General features: G+C 38.5%; 1 protein-coding gene and 1 non-coding gene across 5 annotated transcripts in view; both read left to right on the forward strand.

The window, feature by feature from the left end:
- Positions 1–19,635, forward strand: part of EIF3A (eukaryotic translation initiation factor 3 subunit A) — a 31,948-nt gene extending 12,313 nt beyond the window's left edge. For all 4 annotated transcript variants that reach the window (XM_036335824.1, XM_036335827.1, XM_036335826.1 and 1 more), the window contains 14 exons: positions 79–177; positions 1,741–1,857; positions 2,099–2,284; positions 3,105–3,452; positions 3,830–3,934; positions 4,013–4,126; positions 6,036–6,158; positions 6,686–6,839; positions 7,653–7,837; positions 11,579–11,667; positions 12,215–13,116; positions 16,046–16,247; positions 17,108–17,289; positions 18,409–19,635. In XM_036335824.1, the coding sequence (XP_036191717.1) occupies positions 79–177; positions 1,741–1,857; positions 2,099–2,284; positions 3,105–3,452; positions 3,830–3,934; positions 4,013–4,126; positions 6,036–6,158; positions 6,686–6,839; positions 7,653–7,837; positions 11,579–11,667; positions 12,215–13,116; positions 16,046–16,247; positions 17,108–17,289; positions 18,409–18,638 (3,036 nt within the window). In that variant the 3' untranslated portion in view covers positions 18,639–19,635. The remainder of the gene's footprint in view (positions 1–78; positions 178–1,740; positions 1,858–2,098; positions 2,285–3,104; positions 3,453–3,829; positions 3,935–4,012; positions 4,127–6,035; positions 6,159–6,685; positions 6,840–7,652; positions 7,838–11,578; positions 11,668–12,214; positions 13,117–16,045; positions 16,248–17,107; positions 17,290–18,408) is intronic.
- LOC118670363 lies at positions 834–960 on the forward strand. Its single transcript, XR_004972275.1, has one exon. It is a non-coding gene; the product is annotated as a small nucleolar RNA SNORA19 (small nucleolar RNA).
- Positions 19,636–22,394: the final 2,759 nt, after the last annotated feature.

Here is a 22,394-nt window from a genome sequence, read left to right on the forward strand (position 1 = left end):
TCTGCTGTAGATGTTTCAGTATCTGTTACATAGAAAATATAAGTTTTTTTTTTTTTTTAATTTAATGGCTTTTTATAGGTTCTAAATTGGGTTAAGGACCAACCTGAAAAGGAACCAGAGCTGCAACAGTATGTCCCACAGCTGCAAAACAACACCATACTCCGTCTTCTGCAGCAGGTAAAAATGAAAAAATGGATGTTTTATGTAAGAACTAGAATTCCTTCCTTGATTGTTTTGATTGCAAAACTGAAAAATTTAGGAATGACATAGGAAGTGAAAGTCTCCCAAAATTCTATTCCCTGTTCAAAATTAGTCTTATCTATTTGATATGAAAAAAGAATTTTACAAAATTTACAACTGCTTTCTTTGTTGAACAGTGTCTTTGTACATTTTCCCTTGTTAGTAGGGTCTACTTATTTTGTTTAATACCTACAAAACTTTTCATTGTCAAGGGTACTATGACTTATATATTCAGACTATTGATATAAATCTGTATTTCTAGGCTTTTTGCTATTAGAAAAATGTTGCAGTGAGCATTTTACACTTTTCTTTGCATACTTCTGTGATTTCTGTAGCATAAGAATTAGTCATAGACTTTACACGTTTAAAGCTTTAGTAGCTCCTGAAAAGAGTCTATTAAGGGTCACACCAGTTGTCAATGAGAGAGCCTTTTCTCCTGCTTACACTAGGTATTATCAGTCTTTTAACATATTTTAGTCTGATTTCTTAAGTTTGAGTATTCTAGTTTATAATATGGCTTAAAAGTTTCTGTTTTGTCTTTCATTTGTTTCATTTGGGGGAGGGGCTTTTATTATATGTTCACTTCAGTATTTGCGCACATTTCATTGACCTGCTTTCTTGTATATGTGAGTAGCGTTATTTCTCATGTGCTATACAAGTGTTGAAGGCTAATTAGCAGTATAACTAAGTAGTAATGCTGCCAGTCTCCTTCAGACAAACAGTTTTGTAAAAAGTGTTCAGATGAATTAGGTAGCTGGTCTTTATCTGCAAATATGTAACCAGTTAGTTTTTTTTTGTTTTGTTTGATGAGACTATGAAAAGATGATGCTTTTCTGAAATGGTATGAGGTGACGGTTTAAAGCAGCAGTTGCCAACCGGCGGTCTGTGGACCACTGGTGGTCCGTGGACCACTGGTGGTCCGTGAGGTCTGAAAGGTTGGCGACCACTGGTTTAAAACACAGGACTTGGGTTTGAGAGCCTTTTATTGGAATGCCATATCTAGCAATATACTGTTAACATAGCTACTCTGAGCTTCAACTTCTTTTCTCTGAAAAATGGGCACAATTTCTACTTCCCATCCTATCCTATATAATAAAAGCCTAATATGCTAAGTGTCCAACTGTTTGACCATTCGACCAGTTGCTATGACGTGCACTGACCACTAGGGGGTAGACTCTCTGACCGGTAGGTTAGCGTGCTCCTGGGGTCCGGCTGATCGGGACTGGGCACGAAGGGCCGGACATGCCCTGGAGCCCTCCTGGCCCAGATTGTGCACTGATGAGGTCCCTTGGCCTGGCCTGCAGTGATCTGGCCGAAACTGGTTCTCTAACATCCCCCAAGGGGTCCTGGATTGCGAGAGGGTGCAGGCCAGGCCGAGGGACCCCACCTGTGCACGAATCTGTGCACCAGTCCTCTAGTGATTGTGTAAGACTACATATAAAAAATGCTGAATAAATGATAAGCTATTTTTAGTAACCTTGTGTTTTTTTTTTTATACAGGTGGCACAAATTTATCAGAGCATTGAGTTTTCTCGTTTGACTTCTCTGGTTCCTTTTGTTGATGCTTTCCAACTGGAACGTGCCATTGTAGATGCAGCCAGGCACTGTGACCTGCAGGTATGTGCTGGAAGGGGATACTGAGGGGGAAGGCAAGGCCTTTGAGGACTAAAAACACATAACCTTTGTTTCTTTTGGTACATTGGCACTAACTTAAAGCTTTCCTGAGCTAATCTTGTAGGTTTTGTATTCAACATGCTTTCAGTAATTTTTTTCTCAAGTTCAGTTGAAATTTTTTATCAGAAGTTTGACTTCATATATGCATATAGACTTAACTATTGATAATATTTACTTTTCAAAGGTTCGTATTGACCACACTTCTCGGACCCTTAGTTTTGGATCTGATTTGAATTATGCTACTCGAGAAGATGCTCCACTTGGTCCTTATTTGCAAAGCATGCCTTCGGAACAGATCAGAAACCAGCTGACAGCCATGTCCTCAGTACTCGCAAAAGCACTTGAAGTCATTAAACCAGCTCATATACTGGTATGCATCTTTGGGAGAAATAGACTACAGAAATTATGAGGGGCCCTTATGCTATGTCTTTCACAAAAAGGTTTAAGATGGTGTTTGAAGGAAGGGATTTCATCATATAGATTACCTATTCAGTTGTATTTGGTATTTTTTAAAAAAGTACATTTTATTGATTTTTCACAGAGAGGAAGGGAGAGGGATAGAGAGCCGGAAACATTGATGAGAGAGAAACATCAAATCAGCTGCCTCCTGCACACCTCCCACTGGGGATGTGCCCACAACCAAGGTACATGCCCTTGACTGGAATCGAACCTGGGACCCCTCAGGCCGACGCTCTATCCACTGAGCCAAACCGGTCAGGGCTGTATTTGGTATTTTTATCAAATGCCTTTATCAGATGTACAGAAGACTGAGATGTCTCCCATTGGGTAAAATAATACACTACACATAATAATACAAGTATTGGGTGGGCATACAACAGACCACACAATGATGATCCTAATAGGGAGTACTGTGATTGATTGGGCTTTGCCTTCATGCCTATGTTCTTTTCCTTGTTTCTGTGTTGTTAGTATTCTTCCCCAGCTTGAACACTTAAAAGGAGATTTGGTACAGAGAAAAGTTGACCTAGCAAACACAGGTTTTTCAGCTATGTCATTGCTGTGGGAGTAGCGACATAGCATTTAGAACTGAGAGCTTGTAGTTTGAATAATGTCATCTTCTGTTACTAAATGCAAACACATAAGGGTAATGCCTCAGGATTATTTAGTAATTTTTGATGCCCAATACCATGGTATGTCACTTAATTTTTTAAATGCATTCGTTTTTGAAGCAAGAGAAAGAAGAACAACATCAGTTGGCTGTTACTGCGTACCTTAAAAATTCGCGGAAAGAGCATCAGCGTATCCTGGCTCGCCGTCAGACCATTGAGGAAAGGAAAGAGCGGCTTGAGAGCCTGAATATTCAGCGTGAGAAAGAAGAACTGGAGCAGAGGGAAGCTGAACTCCAGAAAGTACGGAAGGCTGAAGAAGAGAGGCTGAGACAGGAGGCAAAGGAGAGAGAGAAGGAACGCATCTTACAGGAACATGAACAAATCAAAAAGAAAACTGTCCGTGAGCGGCTGGAACAGATCAAGAAAACAGAACTGGGTGCCAAAGCATTCAAAGATATCGATATTGAAGTATGTAGCACGTTACTCATTAAACTTAGTTTTATCCAGATCTCTTAGAAGCACAGTCCTTTATCATTTATTGGTCTATTTTGGGTTATTTGGTGGTTTCACTCATTTTGTTACACAGGATTTATTAACTAAAATCTGTGAAGTAAGCATTTGTGTTTAATAGCTGTACAGTTTTTCACCACTGTTAAAACAGAGTTTGGAGACAGGCATATTTTTTGTCCTTATAATCAAGTGGAAACGTGGCTGTTGTAAAACATTTTTACATTGCTTAAATTTACCCACTGTATAGAAAGTAATTCAGGATTTGATTCTAGAAGCAGTGCTCCATATTTCTTTTACATTTTTATTAATGATTGTGCATTTCTATTACCTTTCAGGATCTTGAAGAACTGGATCCAGATTTCATCATGGCTAAGCAGGTTGAACAACTAGAGAAAGAAAAGAAGGAACTTCAGGAACGCCTGAAGAATCAAGAAAAGAAGGTAAATGAAAGAACTGGTAAAATTTTAACATGTCAGATTAAAAGATTTTTTTAAAAACTGTATTTTCATGTTATTCAGATTGATTATTTTGAAAGAGCTAAACGCTTGGAAGAAATCCCTTTAATAAAAAGTGCTTATGAAGAACAGAGAATTAAAGACATGGATCTGTGGGAACAACAAGAAGAAGAAAGAGTAAGATTTTAATTTAATTGAAATATTTTTAGACTGTAAGCTATAATTAAATCCTCTGTCACTAATGGGACCAGTATATCAAAATTGATTTATTTTGTTAGTCCTCACCAAAGGATATTTTCCATTGATTTTGGGGGAGAGTGGAAGAGAGGGAATGATAAGAGAAACACATCAATTGGTTGCCTCCTGTTCCAGCCCTGACTAGGGCCTGGGCTGGGGAGGAGCCTGCAACCAAATTATGTGCCCTTGACTGGAATCGAACCTGGGACCCTGTGGTCTGCAGGCCGATGCTCTATCCATTGAGCCAAACCAGCTAGGGCAAAACTGATTTGTTTTGTATTCTTTTGCCAGAAATGGTGTGCTTTAGTGGGTGCATACTAACAGATTAGTGGACAGATAGACATTTTTATAGTGAGATTAAAAAATGAAACTTACAAAATACAAAGTACAGCTGAAAAGTTTATTTTTTATTTTTTATTTATTTTTTTAAATATATTTTACTTATTTTTTACAGAGAGGAAAGGAGAGAGAGAGAGAGTTAGAAACATCGATTAGCTGCCTCCTGCACACCTCCTACTGGTGATGTGCCCGCAACCAAGTACATGCCCTTGACTGGAATCGAACCCGGGACCCTTCAGTCCGCAGGCCGACGCTCTATCCACTGAGCCAAACCGGTTTTGGCTAAAAAGTTTAGTTTTTAAAAACACCTTTATGGCCGAAACCGGTTTGGCTCAGTGGATAGAGCGTCGGCCTGCGGACTGAGAGGTCCCAGGTTCGATTCCGGTCAAGGGCATGTGCCTGGGTTGCGGGCATATCCCCAGGGGGAGATGTGCAGGAGGCAGCTGATCGATGTTTCTCTCTCATCGATGTTTCTAACTCTGTATCTCTCTCACTTCCTCTCTGTAAAAAATCAATAAAATATATTTAAAAAAACAAACAAACAAACAAACACCTTTATGGAGATAGAATTCACACACCATCGTGTGCAGCTTTTTAGTACAGAAAAGTGCGACTGTCTAATTTTATAACATACCCCAAAATAAGGTTGGCATCCATTTATCAGTTATTCCTCATGTCCTTTCTACCATTAATCTTTTTTGCCTTTAGATTTGCCTATTCTGGGTATTTTAGGTAAATGGAATCATACAATATGTTGTTTTGTGACTAAACAGCTGCATCTATAGTTTTGTTAGTCTTTGTTTACCTAATGATACAAAAGTAAGGTTTGCTTGTAGTAGCAAAATTTGTAAGAAAAAGAAATGACTTGGTTGTGGTTAATAAAAAGAGTAAAGTAACCACAGGTAGGAGACCGTGTACATTTGTGAGGACTGCAGTGTGGAGAACACAGCCCCGTCTCAATTCCATTGGATTGTTGTCATTCTGGGACAAGTGTTGCCAGTTCTTCCAAATTTTTTTAGAAGTTGAAATTTTTGTGATAGAAAAGTAGGAAAAGTGCTGCAGACCAAATGAAATATTTGAGATGTTTTGCTGCAATCTCTTCCCTGAAGCTTTCCATTTTCTCTTGTGACACACAAGGAAAAGCCTTCTTCAATCTGTAGTTCATCTTGCTTGAACCTCCAGTTGTTTTAAAGGAAGAAATGCCTTTAATAATTGAACCATAGTGCCTACTACCATTTTTTGGTGTTTTATTTGTTTTACCATATACATAGTTGTAGTTTTTCCTTTATAAAAATTTGTGCTACTGTGGGCCAATTAAAACGTTCTTGCAGATATCTCGATTATCCATCTCCCCGATTGCCTTCCTAGGGACCTGTTGGCATGAAGGATAGATAGTAAGAATGACGAGGCACAGGAGCTGCTTGTATTCTGCAAGGATATATCAGGACTTGGGGTAAATTAGTAATCAGATAATGTATGCTTTGGAAATTTAACTATTATGTATTTGCAGATTACTACTATGCAGCTAGAACGGGAAAAGGCTCTTGAACACAAGAATCGAATGTCACGAATGCTTGAAGACAGAGATTTATTTGAAATGCGACTCAAGGCAGCACGACAATCTGTTTATGAGGTACATTTATGGTTTCAGGGAAATGTTCATGAGTTTTAGTTTTGCCTTAAGGGTTCTTCTTCAATACAGTAGCACATTTTGTATTGAGCTAACATATATAATGTTACCATTTAAATAATATTTTAATAGAACATTTCTTGAAAATATTTTCTAGACTAAGTCAACCATCACTATTTTTTCTAAAGGCGATGGTGGGCTGCATAAAATTTGCAGTTCGTACAAGCTTTTGTTTACTATTTACAGAAAGAAAAAATCAAGTATTCTGCTCTTAACGTTCTAATTTAGTCATTCATTTTAGTTTGTATGTTGGCAGGCCCACTTAATGTTGTCAACAATTTACGTGTTTAGAAATTTGGTTGAGAAAACCTTCAATCATTTGGAAATTCTGGTTTTTATACTTGAAGGTTGCTTTTTATGGTTCCAAGGAACTTGGAATGCTTTTGTAAACTTAAAACTTCCTGCTAGTTTTGTAGCTCTCCCCAAAAACTTGATATATATATTTTTTAATTTGGGGTAACCAATTACAGGAAAAACTTAAACAGTTTGAAGAGCGATTAGCAGAAGAAAGGCATAATCGCTTGGAAGAACGTAAAAGGCAACGTAAAGAAGAACGCAGAATAACCTACTATAGAGAAAAGGAAGAGGAAGAGCAGAGGAGGGCAGAAGAGCAAATGCTAAAAGGTAACTAGACCAAGATTGGAGGTGGGATTACACAAGGTTGATATTAGGTCAGTTTATAGCAGTCTTATTTAGAAAATAAGTGAATTGAGAAGTAGGGATCATTGACTTATTAACTGCAACTAACTAGTTCTGTTTCTGGGATCTTAATTTTAGTTTTATGTGAAGATATGTCTTATCAGCTGAATCTCACATTTTTGGTGTTCTTTTAAAAATCAATACCTTTTAATTTTTTATCACTATATTCTGTGTAGTAGTCACATTTATTTAGGAATATCTGTCAGATGAAGTCTGTCAAATGCTCCTTTATCTGGTTATCAGAGATGCTCGGGATTTGAGGAGGGATTCCTATTATCTTCTTAAGTCATTACAAAACTATTAATAATGAATGGCATAATTCTTTTTTCTCAAATATCTTCTGTCCTTTAGCTGATGGTAAGCTATTTTTAAATTCTTACAAAGGATTTACTTCTTAATATTATGCATGTTTAATACCAAGCATAAAAATATGCTTTTTTAATACCAAAAAAGTAGACCTAGCGCTAAAGGAAAGGTGCAGGTAGGAGGCACACTATCTAACCGAGTGGTCGACAAACCGCGGCTCGCGAGCCACATGCAGCTCTTTGGCCCCTTGAGTGTGGCTCTTCCTAAGCCTTAGGAGTACCCTAATTAAGTTAATAACAATATACCTACCTATATAGTTTAAGTTTTAAAAATTTGGCTCTCAAAAGAAATTTCAATCGTTGTACTGTTGATATTTGGCTCTGTTGACTAATGAGTTTGCTGACCACTGGGCTAACCTAATACATTATATAGAGCGTGAAGAGAGAGAACGTGCAGAACGGGCAAAACGTGAGGAAGAGCTTCGAGAATATCAGGAGCGGGTCAAGAAGTTAGAGGAAGTAGAAAGGAAAAAACGCCAAAGGGAGTTGGAAATTGAAGAAAGGGAGCGTCGTAGAGAGGAAGAGAGAAGACTTGGTGAAGATCCACTTTCTAGAAAGGTGAGTAGACAAACATTGCTTTCCCTGGGATGACTTGTTCTCTTCACAATAGATCTATGTCAGTGTGTATGTCAATGTCTGGGCTTGGTGGTTTGAACTAGTTCCATTCATGTCTCTGAAAGTCTGGTATTGCTTTGTCTTCCCAAAGACAGAAGGTTTGTAAAGGGAGACAGTTAACTTCTGTTAGTGCATCTGAGATTTTTATAGACTTTGGTCTATTGTACTTATCAGTCTTATCAGTCAGAATGAATCTCCATAAGACGATAAGTAGTTGACAAAGTATAGCACTGATTAGTGCTATGGAAAGAGGGACTGTTCTGTGTTTCTAAGAAGGAGTTGCTGTGAATTAAAAGAATGATGTGAGTTCTCTTAACTCCTTGGCACTCGAAGTTGGTTGGCCATGAATACTCAGCATCCCCTGGGAGCTTGTTAGAAATGCTGAGTCTGAGGCCCAGCACCAAACCTTCTGAGTCAGAACCTGCTTTTCAATGAGATTGCCAGTCAGTCCAGTGCTGCTCTGTTATATTGAATATGCAGCTGTTTTCTCTCCCACTATCTTGAGTTTTTAATTCCCTCTCCTGACTGGTAGTACGTTACCCACTTCAATCACCAGAGTTTTGAATCCCTTTCCTTTCTACGCCTATATTCCTGCCTTTACTGCAGTTTTCTTACTGGTCTTACTATTCTTCCTGGTCATAATATTCCCCTAGCATCAGACATTCCTTTACATTGTGAACCGCTTGATTTTTCATACTGCGTATTTGATCATTACACCTGCTCTTGGGTTTCAAACCTTCCTTTGATTGGTACTCATTACTTGGAACCAAAGGTTAAAACATGCCTTAGTAGTTAAGGCCTTTCATGTTTACTGCTTTTTCATTAGCTTTTCTTAGTCATCTATACTTCAGCCAGACTGAGCTAGTTTTGTGCTTTATCATGTGTCTGTGACATCTACCTGCATGCTCTTTGCTTGTCTTTTCTTCATTCCTTTATCTGTGCCATCTTCACGAAGCCCTTATCTTTATTAGAGGAGCCGTGACTAAGTTACCATGTAGGCTTCAGTTTTAGTTTAATGTGTATATGGATGATAGATTTTCACTTTTGTTACTCTTGTCACTAATTCCTATTTTTTACTTTTTTGTTATTGGTGATTGTGGCTTATATGGTTTCCAATTTTTTTTAATTTAGTACATTTTCCCTTGTGTTATAAAACATGGTCTATTTGTGGTTGTTTTTTTTTTTTTTTAAACATGGTCTGGTTTTATGAGTATTTTCTCTTGGGCACAAATTTCTATGTGTATGTATGAAACTAGAGCTGTTGTGTTATCTAATTTGCGCCATCCTGTTGACTTATGGGAACTTCATCTTCTGAAGAACTTGAGGTAACTTATCTATGATTGTGGGTTTCCAAGTTTTTTCTTGTAGTTTTTGCAAATCTGTGTTCATTCTTTTGCTCATTTTAACCTTTTGTTTCTGTTTTACACCCCTTTGTCCCCTACCTTCACCTTCTTATAATTAGAGAGTTTTGAGTTTTTAGTCTTTTTTTTTAATGTTTTTATTGCTTTTTATAAAGGAAGAGAGAGGGAGAGAGAGGTAGAAACATCAAAAAGAGAAACATCAACATCGATCGGCTGCTTCCTGCAAGCACTCTGCTGGGAATTGAGCCTGCAACCCAGGCATGTGCCCTGGTTTGGATTCCAACCAGAGACCTGGAGCATGGGTGGGCGCTCAACCACTGAGCCACACGGTCGGGTGGAGAGTGTTTAGTTTTATCTATTCACATTTAACATGGTAACTATTATGTACTTGTTTTATTCCTGATACATAGTTTGGGGCTTTTTATTTGCTTCCATGTGCCTGCCATTCCTTCTTTAAGTCAAACTTAAGAACTTTGTTTTCTGCCTCTTCAGAACAAAACAAAATTCTGAGCATGCCTTTATTTATGTTGTGTTGCAACCAGCTGCATGTTTTTACCCCCAGAGCATTAAAACATGTTCTCTACTTAAAGGACTCATTTAAGTTTTACAGCCATATTGGTAAACATGATTTAGTGTCAAGTATGTTTACACTGTATCACCTTTTCCCCTTTGCAGATAACTTTGTTTTGTATTTTGTCATCTTAATTTTTTTAGAATGTCTTTGTGTATCTCTCAAAAGGTTTTGTTTTTATCTCACAGTTGAACAATGGTTCAGTGGTTCAGCCAGTTCTAAATCCTCCTCCTCTAGAGGAGGATTTAGTACACATTGGGGTGGGGTCTTGATAATATTCTTGGTAGACACTCTTTTATTCCTTGGAAGCTTTTATACTTTTCTCTATCTTGGGGTAGAGGGAGTTTAAGACTATGGTTAGGTGCCTACGTGTGTGGGCTTCATGAGTCATCCTTTTGGGCACATGTGCCCTTTCAGTCAGAGGATTTCATTTACTCAGCTTAGAGAAGATTGAATTTCCTTAACTTAGGGAATTTTTTTTCTCCTTGTCTCTATTCTGGCCTTTCAAAGTTCTGTTCTTTATTTCTTTTAATGTTTCATTTTTTCAACTCTTTGTCATTTTGTAACTGGTTTTCTGTGATTCCTGTTTAGTTTCTTCTCTTTATCAATAGGGCCTATTCTGCTGTTGATCTACCAAGTGACTTTAAAAGTTTTGCGATCATGTTAATTTTTCAGAATTCTTTTCATTTGTTTAATGGCTCTCATAACCATTCCCAAAATCTCCTTTGAAGTCCTAATATTTGTACTAAAACCTCATAAGTTGAATTCTTTGAATTTAATTTGCAGGGTGAGTATGAATAGTAAGAGAAACTTTGTCTTCTGGGGTGGACGTTCCCTCCATCCGAGTTATGAGTTACTATAACTAAAATTGAGTTAATATTTTCTCCCACAATGTTCACTTGGGAAAGTCTCTTAGAACAACTCCCATTTTAAGAGCCCAGATTCAGTAGCTCTGATGGCAGATGACTTATCATCTGGCCATTCTTGTCCTTCACTGCTTCTTATTGTCAGTTGTTGAAGGCTTTTGTTGCCAAGACACTTTAAATTTTAAATTAAGATCCTCCTATTCAGCTACAAGGGATTATAGTTATTCTTAGCTTCTCAGATTTTTATTTCAGTACTTCCATCCCACGCCTAGAGTTTGATTTTAGTATTCTTTTCTGACTTTGGCCTTATGTTATGTTTGTAGGAGCGGTCAAGCTGTGTCAGAAGTGTTTGTGATTAAAATTATATGCATTACTTCTTACAGAGGTTGTATTGCATTTACATTTTCACCTTAAGGGTATTGAGTATCTCTCACACCCTCTCCATAATTTTTATTGACAACATAATATTTTGAAGAGGGAAATGTTAATCTAACCATCCTCTATTATACATTTCATTTGCTCCACCTCTGTTTAGTAGGCATTGTGATGTACATTTTGGGATACTCAGCTTTTTTTTACATAATCTTATAAGGGAATTTCTAAGTCAAAGAAAACCTATAGACATTTTAATGATTCTAGGAGGATGCTGCCAGATTGCTTGCAAGTGGTGTTTTATCAATTTATAAAGCCATCCGCAATAGATGGGAATACGTTTCACTGTACTGTTGGTCTGATTTCAGATTAAAAGAGAAATAATTTGAAAACTTATTTATACTTAATGACTTAAGGTTGTTTAATATAAGTACAGAATGTTTGCATAATAATAACAGTAGTTGGTAGTAATTGTTGCCAGTGTAATGCATCTTACTAACTTTGGTCAATGTAGGACTCTCGATGGGGAGATAGAGATTCAGAAGGCACGTGGAGAAAAGCACCTGAAGTAGATTCTGAGTGGAGAAGAGGCCCACCAGAGAAGTAAGTAGAGTTAAGGAAAATGGTACCAATTAGTCATAGGTTCTGTTAATATCTGATTGGTGGTTTTCTAATTTGGCTGATTTTATATGGGTGGGGAGAGGAGAGTTCTGAAGAATTGTGTGCATGTCTTGTACTGAAATGTTTTTCATAGTTTACTTCAACACTACTGTAATTGCTGACTTCTGAACATCTTGAGGAATGAGTTCTGGAATAGTACTGCAGTTAGAGTAAGAATGAACATTCCTGACGTTTTTCTTTTCCTTTAAATTTCTTAAGTAAATCAAACATCCTTTATAATGAAATTGCCAAGGCACTCCTAGAAAAGTGCAGATGCCCTTTTAAGGCAGTTGTCTGCTTACTGGTTTATTGTTTGTTGATGTAATAGTTTGGATTTTGTGGTTTTGTTTTTTGTTTTCAATTAGAACATATTGTAGGAGGTTTAATGGATTTACACTGAAGTGATTTTTAAAAGGGAAGTAATTCCCAAAAGCACCATGTGCTTTTTAAGAAAATTATTCTTAAAGATGTTTGGTTTGTTGCTCTGTAGGGAGTGGAGACGTGGAGAAGGGCGAGATGAGGAAAGGCCTATTAGAAGAGATGAAGATCGCCCAAGGCGGTTGGGGGAAGATGAAGAAAGAGAGTCTTCTCTTAGACTAGAAGATGATCGGATTCCCAGGAGGGGCATGGATGATGACAGAGCCCCCCGACGTGGTCCTGATGAAGATAGGTTCCCTCGCCGTGGGGCAGATGATGATCGGCCTTCCTGGCGCAATGCAGATGATGACAGGCCCCCCAGACGAATTGGCGATGACGACAGGCCTCCCAGACGAATTGGTGATGACGACAGGCCTCCCAGACGAATTGGTGATGACGACAGGCCTCCCAGACGAATTGGTGATGACGACAGGCCTCCCAGACGACTCGGTGATGATGACAGGCCTCCCAGACGACTCGGTGATGATGATAGGCCTCCCAGACGAATTGGTGATGACGACAGGCCTCCCAGACGAATTGGTGATGAAGACAGGGGAAGCTGGCGGCATATGGATGATGATAGACCACCTAGACGAGGACTGGATGAGGACAGAGGAAATTGGCGGGCAGCTGATGAGGACAGAGGACCAAGACGTGGTATGGATGAAGATCGGGGGCCGCGGCGAGGAGGTCCTGATGATGAGCGGTCATCCTGGCGTAATGCTGATGATGACCGAGGTCCAAGGAGAGGCCTGGATGATGACCGGGGGCCCAGGCGCGGGCTGGATGAAGATCGAGGACCTTGGAGGAACGCCGATGATGATAGAATTCCCAGGCGTGGGACAGATGATGACAGGGGTCCTTGGAGAAACATGGATGATGACCGGATCTCAAGACGGGCTGATGATGATCGGATTCCCAGCAGAAGGGGCGAGGACTCAAGACCTGGTCTCTGGAGACCATTTGTCAAGCCAGGTAAAATTCTGGGATTCAGAAATTCAGATTGGATTCTTTATAGACTCTATTTGATATATTTACAAGTAGAAAGTAAAAGTTTTACATAATCTAGTCTCCACTGTTCTATAGATGATAGCAGGTTGTTCCAAACAAGGAGTATCTCAAATGACTACATCGTTTTTAATTAAAAAAAGTTATTTTTCAACTGGAAAAAAAAACAAACAAAAACCCACAAATTTTAATTGATATACGAGAGATTGGTCTATATTCCTATTAGTTTTTAAGTAAACTGATCTTTTATCTTTTCTTGAATATCTCTGCAGTGATTATGTCAAAGATTACTTACCTTCAGTGTCCCACACAAATGACCACTTTTTTTCTCTTTGTTTCCTTTTGCCTTTTTGACTGCTTCTTTAAGGGCTCTTTTTCATGTGTCCATACCTTCAGTGTCCTTGCTCTTCAGGTTCTGTTCTGGACCAGCCTTCTTTTTTTTCTTTCTTTTTTTAAAAAATATATTTTATTGATTTTTTACAGAGAGGAAGGGAGAGGGAGAGAGAGTTAGAAACATCGATGAGAGAGAAACATCGATCAGCTGCCTCCTGCACACTCCCCACTGGGAATGTGCCCGCAACCAAGGTACATGCCCTTGACCGGAATCGAACTCGGGACCCTTGAGTCTGCAGGCCGATGCTCTATCCACTGAGCTAAACCGGTTAGGGCTGGACCAGCCTTCTTGTAATAAACGTTTGTACTCTTGGCAAACATGTGATTATTCTCACAGCAAGAGCTCATTTCCTTATTTGCCAGTCTTAGGCCTGATCATCTTTTCATACTTTACTGTTTTGAGTAATTGTGTACAAGTCTGTGACTTTTACCGTCTCCAGATGACACCTTCAGACCTGGTGTTTCCATCTGTATACTGTACACAGCACATCTCTACCTGGAAGTGTAACTGACACTTCATATACAAACACTCTATCCACATGCATACATACAAGCACCCCCTTCTCTTTGGGGTTCCACTTTCAAGCTAATTGTATAAGCTGCAAATCTGGAAGTTTGTTGCTGTTTCATCCTTTAAGTTAAAGCTTTTATTTAGTTCAGTTCTATCTTATCAATGTCCCTTAAGCCCACCCACTTCTATTTCCCCTGCATGTACTTGGGTCTGGTCCACCATCATTCTTTCTTTGAACTCTTGCTGTTACTGGTCTCTGCTGGCTCTCCCACCCCCAATTCGAGTTTTTGTGCAATAACCAGTGCAATCTGTTCTAAATGCAAGTTTAAATGAGCAGCTTCCTTGCCTTTACCCTTCGTGGTTTCTGTTGTATACTTCTGTCTCTTCTAGTCTCACTTCTTTCTACTGTCTAGCTGCGTGACTTTGGGTGAGCCACTTAACTTTCTGTGCCTCATGTAAAATGAGGATAACAGTATAGTCAGTTCTCCTTAAGTGGTGATAGTTGTGTTATATAAAGTCTCTGAACTCTGAACCATTTGCTCCCAGGGAAAAGACAAGGTAGGTTCATATGAGCCTTTTAGTCCTAAGTTTTGTCAACCAGTCAATACATAACTTGTTTTTTATATTTCTATTTAAAGATACCTTATTTAATATATAGTATTGATTCACTAACATTGAACTCGTAACTAAAGCATTGTAATATTTTCCTGAATGAGCTTATCTAACACAAATATTTTCTCCCATCCATTGCCTTCTTTGCTTGGGAACACGAGAACATTTTGGCCCAATCCTTGGAGGCCATTTTAAACAGTGAAATCACCAACCAAAAGCTCAAAAAATGCAAAACTAGACCTCCAGTAGGGTACTTAGTTGAAGTATGAGAGATGCAGCAAGAAGGCAAGTGTTGCCTTATCCAACCTCTGCTGAAAATGTACTTATCAGGTGACTCAAATATTTTGCAACTTTGCACATGTCTGCAAGTGACTATAAAAGTTCTTGAGTATTAATTTTGGAGGTATAAATTTTAGCATACAGGCAAATTAGCAAATATGAACTCTACTTAGCTCAGAGTTTGGAATAGTGCTATGGCACGTGCTACTATAAATGCTAACAGCAATAATAATTATTAGCCTTAAAACTGTAATACATTTTCATTGAAATCTCTGTTGCCTTTGGCCTCTTTTGGTGTGCATATATAAATAAATAAAATGGCCCTAGCAGGTTTGGTTCAGTGGATAGAACATGGGCCCTCAAACTGAAGGGTTCTGGGTTCAATTCCAGTCAAGGGCATGTACCTTGATAGCAGGCTCGATCACCGGCCCTGGTCTGGGCATTTGCGGGAGGCAACCAATCGATGTGTCTCTCTCACATCAATCTTTTTCTCTCTGTCCTTTCCCTTCCACTCTAAGAATCAATGGAAAAATATCCTTGGCTGAGGACTAACTAACTAAATAAAATGTTTCTAGATTTGGACATTCCCTGGATAGTGTGAGGTACTGGGCAGGGTCCAAGGATTTATCCTTGCTTCATGATTGCATGGATGGTAAATGGTGGAGGGCAGGAATATGACAGGAAAGAGTGCTTTTGTTTTGAAAATGTGGCACAGTCTAAATGAATACATAACTGGGGCCCTGTCTTTAGAGATCTAGCTCCTACCCTTCACCCTTTAAGTTTTCTGCTTAAGTGAGTTATTTATCATCAAAACATACCCCAAATAACTGCATACAGGATACTCCACCAGGACTATAGACGTTTCTTAGGTCATGTGTTCCTGTGTGTTAGAGAAACAGGATAGGTAGTCACAAATAGGAGCCGGGGATCTTGTGAAATGATGTAAGTGGCTTTAGTTCTTTTTTCTTTTTTTAAGAGGTTCGAGTGTCTTAAATTAGTGTTTAGAATGGTGCTGGATTAATGTCAACAGTAAGATCTCTATTCATAGTTGCCAGTCTGTGTTTCTTTAGTGGAAAATATTTTTGCTTCTTTAAAAAATAGGTGGATGGAGAGAGAAGGAAAAAGCCAGAGAAGAAAGTTGGGGTCCACCTCGAGAATCAAAACCACCAGAAGAACGTGAATGGGACAGAGAAAAAGAGAGAGAGAGAGATAGTCAAGATCGTGAAGAGAATGACAAGGATCCAGAGAGAGAAAGGGACAGAGAGAGAGATGGGGACCGAGAGGATCGCTTCAGAAGACCGAGGTGTGATATTTGAATTAAAACTATCCATGGAGTTACAGTTAGAATTATCTTACATACTCCTGAATATTCCTAACCATTTTTGAGAGATGGTGTTCCTCATTCCTCCCTCTGCCAATATTTATCAGAATCATGGACTTAAAAGAAATTTTTTTAGCTGTCATTTAATTGAATGTTCCTTCTTAACAAAGAATGAAAATAGAAGCACAAGCTGTGTGGCTGTCTACATGTTATTTAACTCTGGTAGTGGAACAAGTCCAGGTATCTTTACCAGTCCATTGCTTTTTCCCTCTGGTTTAGGGCAATCAATTTTATTGCCCTTAAGTTATTAAAAGCCCCTTTACTTTTAAAAAAAATTGCCTATTGGGGTGACATTGGTTAATAAAAGTGTATAGGTTTCAGAAAGCCCCTTTACTTTTATTAGTGGTAATTCTTGCTTGCTTCTTTTGGCCGTAGTGGCTTTATACTGATAAATCTAAGCCATCACTGTTTAATAGAATTTTCTACAGGGATGAAAATGTCCTATACCTGTAATGTCCATTATGGTAGCCAGAGTCCATTTGTGGCTGTTGACCATTTGGCATATGGTTAGTGCTCCTGAGGAAGTGTCTTGATTTTATTTTAGTTAATATAAACTTAAGGAGCCACAGGTAGATAGTGGCTTCTGTGTTGGACAGCACACATCTAGATTTTCTTATTTGACTGCCACTCCTGAGGCATCAGATTGAGATTAAGTGATGAGTTTAAACTTTATCCCTTTTATATTAATAAACTCTCTGAGGACCATGTAATATAATATATTCACTGTAACTCCCCATATAGTCTAACACCAGAATTTAACATGTTATTTTGAATGGCTGCAGGGATGAAGGTGACTGGAGAAGAGGGCCAGCTGAGGAAGCTTCAAGCTGGAGAGATTCAGGTCGCCGTGATGATAGGGATAGAGATGACCGCCCACGTGTGAGGGATGACCGCCGAGATCTAAGAGAAAGACGAGATGACAGAGACCGCAGAGGACCTCCTATCAGATCAGAGCGTGAAGAAGGTACAGATGGTCTACACAGCTGCTGAACCATTAGAGAACCATTACTGGGGAATTTTGGATTTTTAATACCTTATAAATTTATATGGACACCAAAAATAAGATAGTGGATTTTCAAAAATATTTTATTGATTTTTTTTTTTTTTTTTTTTTTTTTTTTTTTTTTTTACAGAGAGAAAGGGAGAGGGATAGAGAGTTAGAAACATTGATGAGAGAGAAACAACGATCAGCTGCCTCCTGCACACCTCCTCCTGGGGATGTGCCCGCAACCGAGGTACATGCCCTTGACCGGAATCGAACCTGGGACCTTTCAGTCCGCAGGCCGACGCTCTATCCATTGAGCCAAACCAGTTAGGGCAAGATAGTGGATATTTATTCAACTTAGAATTCACAGTTCTCATAAACTTAAGTCAATGGTTGCTCTGTGAAGTTAGCTTATCTCTAAATTCAAAGTATAGTAGTAGACTAAATTGGATAGTAAGCAAAATATAGATAAAAAGTTTAAATGAGGAAACAATTTATCAGTTCTTGAAAATTAAGATAGTAGATTAATACAAAGTGTAAATAAAACATTCTCTGAAATTGTAGCAGTTGAAACTTTAGTAGAAAAATACTTTTAATATTTAAGATGACCATTGCACATAAGTAATTGTCTCACAAGCTTTTAATATTATGTTAGTACAACTGGATTATAAGGGTATTTCTTCTATTATAGCCATAATGAAAAAATATTCTTATGGCTAATTAGTTGTTAAAACAAGAGCCCCAAATATCCTTTCAATTTTAAAATTTTCATTCAGCAATATTTTTGTCACTTTGTCTTAGTTTTTGTTTTTATAGTTAAAACAATTAGGACACTTCCCAGGCCAATGATTTCTTCTTCTTTGCAAATTTGAATTATACCTCTAAGTCTATATTCTTTTAAAGGTTTCATCAGAAAATGTATCAAAATGATTAAAATGTATTTAGCTTTTATTGTTTTTTAATGGCATTTCTGTATTGTTACCTTCAATACAGAATTTCTGAGTAATTTGAGGCATTCCTTTTGCTGATGTTCTGTTTAGTTTCAGCCAATAGAATATAGTACAAACTTACTCTTTTTTCTTTAATGAAACTTTTTAGTGAGTTCCTGGAGACGTGCTGATGACAGGAAAGATGACCGGGCAGAAGAGCGGGATGTCCCTCGTCGTGTTCCTCCTCCAGCTCTTTCAAGAGATCGAGAAAGAGACCGAGACCGGGAAAGAGAAGGTGAAAAAGAGAAGGCCTCCTGGAGAGCTGACAAAGATAAGGAATCTCTTCGTCGTACTAAAAATGAGACTGATGAAGATGGATGGACTACAGTACGACGTTAAGTCTCAAAATAATGGATTCAAACCCACGTCTTACATAGGTTTGATCACATTCAAGGATTATTATACTTGTGCTCAACCAGTCTAAATTGGATTCTTTAATGTTGTCTCACCATAACACAAAAAAAGCATGAACTTGTATTAATCCTATATAATAGATTGATCATGCACTGTATCCACAGGAGGTTGGAAAACCATGCCATTTTCTGGAATTTAAGGTGTTGGCATTATTTCATCAATCACTTGTTTACAAAAAAAGAAAAACTAAAAAATAAATTTAAGATGTGAACCCTTCAGGTATTGAGTAACACCTGTATCTTGGTATAGACTGATCTTTTTTTCTTTTGATTTTGAAATATCTGATATTAATTTGGAATGAGGTAAGGCTCTGTTATAGAAAATGTATTTCAAGACTCTAAAGCAGGGAGTTGAAACAGTTTTCACACCATTAGCAGTTGAGACATACCCTAGGTGTTTTGAGGTATCAACTAAATATAAGAAGTTTTTAGGTTCACTATAAGTGCAGTAAACATTACACACATCTGATACAGTGGGATTTTCTGCAGATTTTTACTTGAAAGAAGGTGAGTATAAAGCAATTTGCAGTCATCGTTGAAATGACGAGAATACTGCTAAAGTGTGAATCCAAAACAGTTACAGCTTTTAAATTTTAAAGCATTTGGTAAACTTATTGATACTTTTTCTGTTGCCAATAGCAAACTGCTTTTCCATTAATGGAAAATTCATGCCTTTCAAGCATTTTAAATATGACGATATTTATAAATGAGTGGTTTGGAGGAATTGTTTAAATTCTTTTTCTTAATTTCTTTTCTCTTTAGGATAGCTCCTTCAACAAGTAATTTGTAGTAACGACTGTGTTGACTTCAATTCTGGAGTGTGGTAGCTGTGTTAAAGATAACGATTTGGTCTTATTGAAGCCAACACAGAACTTGCTGCTGTGTTTTTTCTTCAATGATAAATAAAATACTTACAGAATTTGTTTTTGTGTTGGTTTGTGGTTATACTTAAACTGTTTTGTTTATAATGGTGATGTTTGCATATTCAGTTGATCTTACTTGAGTTTTACCCGTGCCATTAATTGTCTCATTGCGTAGTAGTGAAGAAAGTAACCTAAGTATACTAGAAAGCAAATGTGGCTAGGATGGTTGCCCTAAGACGTCCTTCATGAATTTGGACCCCTTAGTTTTCCTTTAATGTGTTGTCTCTGTGAGCTTATGCATTGCGTGTGTGTGTGTGCTGGTGTGCACGTATGGGTCTGCTGTACTAGCTTGGGTCTTCCTCTGAAATTAGAAAAATCACAATTCAGAGAATGTTAGTTGCAACTTTATAGTGGCTGTAGGCACTTAACAAAATGCTGATCAGTATTTCAAGTGAGAACTCATCCGTGCATCTGGCTACTTTTCTCTTAGTAGTTTTGGCAACCTATAGTTAGTTCTTCATTATTGTTCCACAAACCAGTGTTTTGTTCTTCAATAATAGTTCAGCTGTAGACACACTGTTGTAGTAATTATCTTGGTAATTATGATGCCAAGCACCAGGAAAAGGCCGGAAGGTGGATAACAGTCTGTTGTAACTTTCTGCCTTCACCCATATATATCTCAAAGTTGCAAAAACTTTCACAAAGCATCCTTACTAGAATTCCACATTTTATTATTTTTGCCGGATTATACGTCTTGAATCTGATGGAGTCATTGCTTCAAGTGATAACTGTTGTTTTGGTATATATAAAGATTTAAATTTCAAGATACAGTGATCCAAAAGAGGTCTGACTTTGTAAAGATGGTCTGTGTTGTGTTGTTTGTGAATTACCAGTCAGATGAAAGAATAAGTATTTGCTCGAACCTCTTTCCAGTCATATATTTTGGAAATAATGGGCGATTCAAGTAAAGGATTAGTTGACCAGTAACCTTTTAATTCTGGCCTTTTCCTTAGTCTCATCAATATAATTAAACCAAAAAACTTCTTTATATCCATATAAGTAACATCCGTGCATGGTGAAGTTTTAGCAGAGGTTGTGTGGTATTTTTCCATTTGGTGATGGTATAAATTGGTCTGAGAAGTAATGAGATCGAGAAAATCCTTATCCAAAAATTGGTTACTTCATTTATACTTACTTTGTGGGTCTTCAAATTGAACAGTTATGCCTGAAATATTTGTATGATCCTCCAAGGCTGGTAAAATGTCTTTTTCTGCCCATTCTTCAGAATCACTTTCACTGTCGGATACTATCATTTCTCTTTTGCCTTCGTGATGGTCTAATGTCAGACGCATTACTATCTCCTGACAAAGTACTTACCTTCCAGCTGACTACCAAAGTCACTTAGCCAATCAAAGTGTCTGCACATAATTCACTCAGACATTTGGCACTTCTTTTTTAAAAACCTTTGCCATAATAAAATATGGATGGAAAGAATTAGATGTATTGCTCATCATGTCTCTGGAAATACTGTCTGACGAGTTGAGAAAAAGACAGGAGCAGTGTTCAGACCGGAAACAAGTACACTCGTGGGCAGTCAGCAAGGTGTTAAATTATTTCTCATAATGACTAGTGAGAATTCCTGTTGGTACAGCTGTAAGGCCAGAAGAGGGAGTATTGGTGCTCTTTTACTTAAATAGTATCAGATGCAGCCTTTTCTGTGATGTTACCAATGATGGAAACTACTTTTAAAACATTTAGCTTCCTTTCTAAATAAGTAGAAGTCTTTGAAAATTCTTTTGTGGGGAGAGGACCTTTTGTTTTATAACAAGTAAAAGAAGTTGGGGCTGTGACCTGTTCTGAGTCTGAAGTTAGTAGAGCCGAACTGTACTGACATCAAGGCCTCACTGGACAATTCACTTAGGCGGGTTTGTTTAGATGAGTTACAGGTGCATGTCTGCTGATTAGGCTTCCAGGCTCCTCTGCAAGCCCACCCTTTCTGTCAGGACCCTTTTCCAGACCTACTGTTCTCCAAGTTTTGCCTTGGCAGTCAGAATCTGGGGCATTGGGTGAGAGAAGTCTGCTGTCGGTTTGTGATCCTGCCCTTAAGTTTCCACTCTCAGGGCCTTACACCCTCTACACCCCACCCCATCCCCCATGTGTTTTATCACCCGTGTCAAAGCTGACCAACTTACTAATGAGAAGTCATCCATGTTCCCAGTGGCTACTGCATTTTTAACCCTTTGAGTGCCAACCAGTATCCTAGGAACTGCTAAAATCGCCAAGGCATTTGCTGATTTTACAGCAGTTTAGGAAAAAAATGATGAATCGCAAGTAAATGAAGTTACATATTCAAAAACTTAAGGAAACCTTTACTACATTTGTTTTCTGCACTTAGGTGCCATCTGTCAATAAAGAGTGAACTACGAGCATCTAATAGTATCTAACAGTGACGCTGCAGGAGGAGCGCGATGGTGCTCCTGGCACTTTTGGCGAAGGACAGGAGGAGCGCAGTCGCACTCCTGGGCACTCTCGGGGTTAAACGAGAATACCGTTACTTTCAATGCAGGTGGATGAGGGTGGGTAGAGATAGCGGCTAAAAAAAACCACTACAATCGCCGAGGCCGGTTTGGCTCAGTGGATGGAGCGTCGGCCTGCGGGCTGGGGGGTCCCAGGTTCGATTCCGGTCGGGGGCGTGTACCTGGGTTGCGGGCACATCCCCAGTGGGAGATGTGCAGGAGGCAGCTGATCGATGTTTCTCTCTCATCAATGTTTCTAACTCTCTGTCTCTCTCCCTTCCTCTCTGTGAAAAATCAGTAAAA

This window comes from Myotis myotis, unplaced genomic scaffold, assembly GCF_014108235.1.
Source record: "Myotis myotis isolate mMyoMyo1 unplaced genomic scaffold, mMyoMyo1.p scaffold_m19_p_15, whole genome shotgun sequence".
In the NCBI taxonomy this organism is placed as follows: Eukaryota; Metazoa; Chordata; class Mammalia; order Chiroptera; family Vespertilionidae; genus Myotis; species Myotis myotis.